Here is a 6198-nt window from a genome sequence, read left to right as displayed (position 1 = left end):
GAGAAATGATTTGAATTGCCTGAGCAAGAGTGACAATGTGTCCCTCTAACCCCTTGAAAAGAAGTGAATTACTCAAATGAGTCAAGAAAGTGTGCCATAATGAATCAAAGAAAGTGCTTAAGGGAAGATTGAACCCATTTGAACAAAAACACATCCTACCCTTACCCAAAAGCCTTCATAATTGACTCCCCAAAAGCCCTATAGGATCTTGAGTTGAAGGGAACCAGCATTAGTGGATACGTACATAAGGGGCAAGCATATGGTACCTAGAGCCGGACTTGTGACGTTTCTTTTTGAGAGAAATGAGTGAAATCCCCATCAACCTCGATTTGTGTGTCAATACTCTAAAAGGTGAGGTTCGCTTAGGGAGAGTTGAGGATGTTTGAGTTTGGGTTCCACAATGACCAAGGCATTTGAGAAAAGCCCTTTGATGGAATGTGTCAACCCTTGATGCTCTTGTGTCACACTTGATCCATAGTTTTCAAAAGCCTAAAATGTGTTAATGATGCATTCGTATTGAGGACAATAGTTAGTCCCAATTGATGCTTGTTGAGGTTACTTTAGGATAGCTGGAAATTCTTGGATTGCTCTTTTTGGGGTGGGTACGTATAAGTGTAGGGGCTCGAACTGGGGTTCCCTTTTCCAGAACCTTTGACCTTCGAGAGCCATGACCCACTCTGTCAACTCCTCACCATCCACATTTTCCATATTCATCAAGCAGGCTTCTAACGGATCCCTGACATGAAGAGTCTCGTCCTCCTCTTGTAGTATTACATCCACGGCCTCCACTAGCGAGCAATTTGCAAATTCGTTGGGTCTCCTCATAGATTGTTAAACATTGAATATTATTTCTTCATTATTTAACCACATTTTCAACTCTCCAGTCTCAAAATCAATCAATGCTCTCCCTGTGGCTAAAAACGGCCTTCCCAGAATGATTGGTATCTCTTCATCCACTTGACAGTCAAGAATGGCGAAGTCTGCAGGGAATACAAACTTCCCCACTTCAACAAGCACATCATCAAGAATTCCTGTCGATCTTTTGACTGTGCGATCAGCCAGTTGCAGCAACATTGAGGTCGGTCTAGCTCTCCTAAAGCCTAGTTTTGTATAGATTGCCAAGGGCATCAAGTTTATACTGGCTCCCAAGTCACACAATACTTCAGCAAAAACATAACTCCCAATGGTGCATGAGATAGTGAAACTACCTGGATCAGACACCTTTTGAGCCATAGGCCTTGTCACTACCGCGCTGCAAGTCTGCGTCAGAGTTACAGTGGACAGGTCCTGGAAGTCAAATTTTCGCGACATCAGGTCCTTCATCATTTTGCATACCTTGGCATTTCCCTCAAAGCATCCATCAGTGGAATATTCAATTGAATTTGTATGGAGCTATTTCCATGAATTTCCTGTTATTGATCATTCTTTTGCTTTGCCAACCTAGAAGGAATGGTGTAGGAGTCAACATCTACCCACTGCTTTGTGTTTTTTCTTTGCTGGAAGCTTTTTCTAGCACCTGTTCTGGGAGTTGTTCACCTTCCTTCTCCTTACCCTTGTCAACCTGTGCCTGTTCAATTACAACCTCGGTGAGCTCTGCTGATTCATCCTTCTCTAATGTAACTGGAGTAGTTGGCATTGTCTCTCTCCTAGATTGAGTAACTTCTTGCTCCCTGTCTAAATCTCTTCCATTCCCGAGACTCACTGCCATTAGCTGATTTAGGTTCTGTTCCTTTGGATTAATATTTGTATTTGTAGGCAATGTTCCTTGTGGGCGATTGTTCAAGGCCATAGATAGCTGTCCCAATTGAGTTTCAATGCCTTTGATTGCTGAATCATGTGCAGCTAACTACTTTTGCATCTTTCCATTTGTCCCAATGAGTTGTTGCAGCATGCCCCTGATTTCGATCATTTTACTGTCCTGCTGTTGATGAAGTGGTTGGTATGCCAACTGTTGTTGGTGCTGCTGATTATAGCCCTGCTGCCTTGGATAAGGCACGACTTGGCCTTGTGGTCGTGCTCCTCCTGGATTGGGGTTGTGTTGTGGCTGGTTTGGTCTGTACTGCTGGTTTGATGTTGGTCCCCATTGCTGCCCACATTGCCTCTGACCTTCGAAATTATTGACATAATTCATGTCTTCTTTGAAGCCCTGGTTGTCATTCTCTCCACTACACGAGCACACATATGACTGGTTTATGCAAGGAGTGCATATGCCTCCATTTGTGGTATCAACAATGTGCACCTGTTTCGTACCCATCTCATCAATTTTCTTTTTCAGCAAGCTCATCTGGGTCATGAGAGTGGCTATGTTTTCTGCATTTGTATTGTTTGGGTCAAGAGTGATAGAATGCACTATTGGAGTGAGTGTTGTATCTCTCGTCATCCAGCCTGAATTTTGAGACATCTTGTCAAGAAGAATCTTACACTCTGTGAATGTTTTGCTCAAGAATGCACCCCCGGCAAAAGCATCTACATTGGGCTTTAGACCGTCAACCAAACCCATATAGGATCTCTGTCCCAGCATCTGATCCGAAATGCCATGGTGCGGACACTTCACCAACATACCCTTAAACCTCTCCCAGGTTTCTTGCAAAGTTTCAGTCGGTTTCTGCCTGAATTGCAATATCTCATCAATTTGCCTTGCAATTTTGTTGGGTGGATAGAACTTGTTTAAGAACCGCTTGACTAGTTCCTCCAAGTAGCAATGGAGTTTATTGGGAGCAAATTCAACCAAGTTTGAGCCTCCCCAGTCATTGAGAATGGGAACATCAATAATTTGATTGCTTCAGGAGTTACATTCGGTTGTCTTTGAGTGACACAAATTGATAGAAAGTTCTTCAGATGTTGTGGGTTTTCAATGTACGACTCGGTGAACAACCCCTTATTCTGCAGCAAGTGCAGCATGTTGTTGGTAATCTGAAATGTCTCAGCTTGTATCTGAGGGACTGCAATTGTTGTGGCCAGGTTATCAGTAGTTGGTTGCGCCCAATCATAAAGAGCAGCTTCCGGCACAAGAGGTTCTACCACTCTGATGTTTGGGTCAACTCGATCAATCCTATTGCTCCCATTGATGTTCTCGGCGTCGTCCATTTCAATTTCGAGTTGGTCATTTTGTTTTAGCTATTTGCCCTTCTTGTTAGCCCGATTCAATGCCCTGAATGCTTTTTCGGGATCTAAGAGTCCTTCAAAAAGTTCTCCAGTTCTCAAGGAGCTTCTAGGCATGCACCTGAGTCACAGAAGAGTTCAAACGTAAAAATTTCAATGGAAATATTTTTAACACCATAGAAAATTTGATCTAAACTAATAATCCCAGCGATTCTTCCAAGTTGTAATAAATAACACCGTTAGTTCCCCGACAACGGCCCCAAAATTTGATCATGTCCAACTATGCCTTGTAAAAAAAGGACTAAGCGGTCGCTGCAAATATAATCAGGTTCAAGTCCGGAGTCGAATCCCACAGGGAACAAACCTATTTACTACAACTTTTAACACTGCTAATGATAAGCTCAGACAATTCCCGGATGCAAGATTTTTAATGGATAATAGGTAGAATTTAGTTAACTAAGGAAAAATTACAATAAAACTAGCAATAATCAAGAATAAAGTTGAGTTTAATGGTAAAAGGGTCTAGGTCTATTGATTTCCTCAGTTGTCGGATTAATTCCTGACACGTTAGCTATAATCTCGCCGTAACACTCTATAAGGAGTATGAGTTCTGGGTTACCGCAATTATCTCTCGATCAATTACGATAATTTACTAGAAGAATTCCCTCGAACTACTCTAGTTAACAATTTATGCAACTCAGAGTTATCCCTCCAAAGCATCGTTATCTCTAACCCTGCTTTTAAATTCTAGTAATCAATCTCTTAACTTACCCGAAAGTGGTGTTGTTCAACAACAATCTAACCAAGTGTTATTTCTCAAGAAACACAAGATAACTAGACACGATTAATCAAGGGCCCTTTCAATTAGTCACATGACAACACGTAGTTGAACAATCATAGAGTAAAAACGGCTCAATTATATCAAAACAGAGTCAGGACTTCATCTAACAATTGGTTCCGTCAACCCTAGATGACGGGTTTAGCTACTCATACTAATAGATAAAAATTCACTATAGAAAGTCATAATCAACAGTGGCATTAAGAAGAAGAAGAAGAAAACTCTTAGGGAAATTCTCCGTCTTCCTCTCGTGTACTTGCCTCCAAAATCTCTCTAAAACAGCTATCTTTCTCTTCTGGGCGAATTAGGCTTCATATCGGTTTAGGTTAGTCGCCTTGGGAATTACATAATTGACCCTGGGTTATTGGTCTCCGTCAGCCCGTTCGCGGCCGCGGATTTGACCGCGGATCCGCCCTCTCAAGAATCTCAAAAGGCCTGATATACCTAGGGCTCAGTTTGCCCTTCTTCCCGAATCTCATAACACCCTTCATGGGCGAAACTTGGAGCACTCCCCAACCATGAATGCGACATCGCGAACCTTTCGATCCGCATAACTCTTCTGTTAGGATTGGGTTGTACGAAGTTGATCCTGAATCACCTTAACCTATTCCAAAGCATCTTGAACCAAGTCTGTACCGAATAGTCTAGCGTCGCCCGGCTCGAACCATCCCACCGGAGAGCGACACTGTCTACCATACAAAGCCTCATACGGGTCCATCTGAATGCTCGACTGATAAGTGTTGTTGTAAGCAAACTCCGCAAGTGGCAAGAACTGATCCCAAGAACTACCAAACACCATCACACATGCACGGAGCATATCCTCCAGTATCTGAATAGTGCGCTCAAACTATCCATTCATTTGAGGGTGAAATGTTGTGCTTAACTCAACCCGAGTACCTAAATCATGTTGTACGGACCTCCAGAACCGTGATGTAAACTGCGTACCCCGATCAGAGATGATAGATACCGGCATGCCATGAAGCCTGACAATCTCGCGGATATAATCTCGAGCCAGCTGCTCGAAAGAAAAAGTAGTCATCATTGGAATGAAATGAGCCGACTTGGTCTACCTATCCACAATCACCCAAACTGCATCGAACTTCCTTTGAGTCTGTGGGAGCCCAACAACAAAATCCATAGTGATCTGCTCCCATTTCCACTCCGGAATCTCTAGCTTCTGAAGCAATCCACCTGTCCGTTGATGCTCATGCTTCACCTGCTAGCAATTTAGGCACCGAGCCACATACTCTACTATGTCCTTCTTCATCCTCCTCCACCAATAATGCTTCCTCAAGTCCTAATACATCTTCGCGGCACCCGGGTGAATGGAGTACCACGAACTGTGAGCCTCCTGGAGAATCAACTCACGCAAACCATCTACATTGGGCACACATAGCCTGCCCTGCATCCTCAAATGCACCGTCATCTCCAATAGTAACCTCTTTAGCATTACCGTGCTGAACCGTGTCCTTAATGACAAGCAGATGGGGGTCATCATACTGACACTCCCGGATAGGATCATAAAGAGAAGATAAAGAAACCACACAAGCCAAAACTTGACTCAGCTCAGAAATATCCAATCTAACAAACTGGTTGGCTACGACCTGAACATCCAATGCCAATGGCCTCTCTGCTGCTGGTATATATGCTAAGCTGCCCAAACTCTCCGCCCTGTGACTCAAGGCATCGGCCACCACATTGGCCTTCCCGGGGTGGTATAGAATAGTGATATCATAGTCCTTAAGCAGCTCTGACCACCTCCGTTGTCGCATGTTATCCTTTTATCTGAACAGATGCTGCAAACTCCAGTGATCGGTGTAGATCTCACAAGGGACACCGCACAAATAGTGCCGCCAAATCTTCAAATCATGAACAATGGCTGCTAACTCAAGGTCGTGGACAGGATTTTTCTTCTCATGTACTTTCAGCTGTCTATACGCGTAGGCGATCACCCTACCGTCCTGCATCAACACTGCTCCGAGACCAATACGCGGCGCATCACAATATACAATATAAGACCCTGAACCTGTAGGTAATACCAATACTGGGGCTGTAGTCAAAGCTGTCTTGACCTTTTGAAAGCTCTCCTTAAACTCCTCTGTCCACCTGAACAGAGCACCCTTCTGGATCAGCCTGGTCATAGGTGCTGCAATAGATGAGAAACCCTCTACAAATCGACGGAAGTACCTCGTCAAACCAAGAAAACTTCGAATCTCCATAGCTGAGGACGGTCTAGGAAAACTCTGCACTGCTTCAAC

The 6198-nt window shown here is 43.7% G+C and overlaps 1 protein-coding gene across 1 annotated transcript; it reads right to left on the bottom strand.

The window, feature by feature from the left end:
- On the bottom strand, positions 832 to 1789 carry LOC109224414. Its single transcript, XM_019388995.1, has 2 exons — positions 1517 to 1789; positions 832 to 1392 (listed from the first exon to the last, which is right to left on the bottom strand). Exons 1-2 carry the CDS (start codon positions 1787 to 1789, stop codon positions 832 to 834), a joined length of 834 nt encoding a protein of 277 aa, XP_019244540.1.

Source organism: Nicotiana attenuata, chromosome 3, assembly GCF_001879085.1.
Source record: "Nicotiana attenuata strain UT chromosome 3, NIATTr2, whole genome shotgun sequence".
In the NCBI taxonomy this organism is placed as follows: Eukaryota; Viridiplantae; Streptophyta; class Magnoliopsida; order Solanales; family Solanaceae; genus Nicotiana; species Nicotiana attenuata.
The sequence above is the reverse complement of the archived record's forward strand: the minus strand, read 5'-3'. Positions and strand labels throughout refer to the sequence as shown.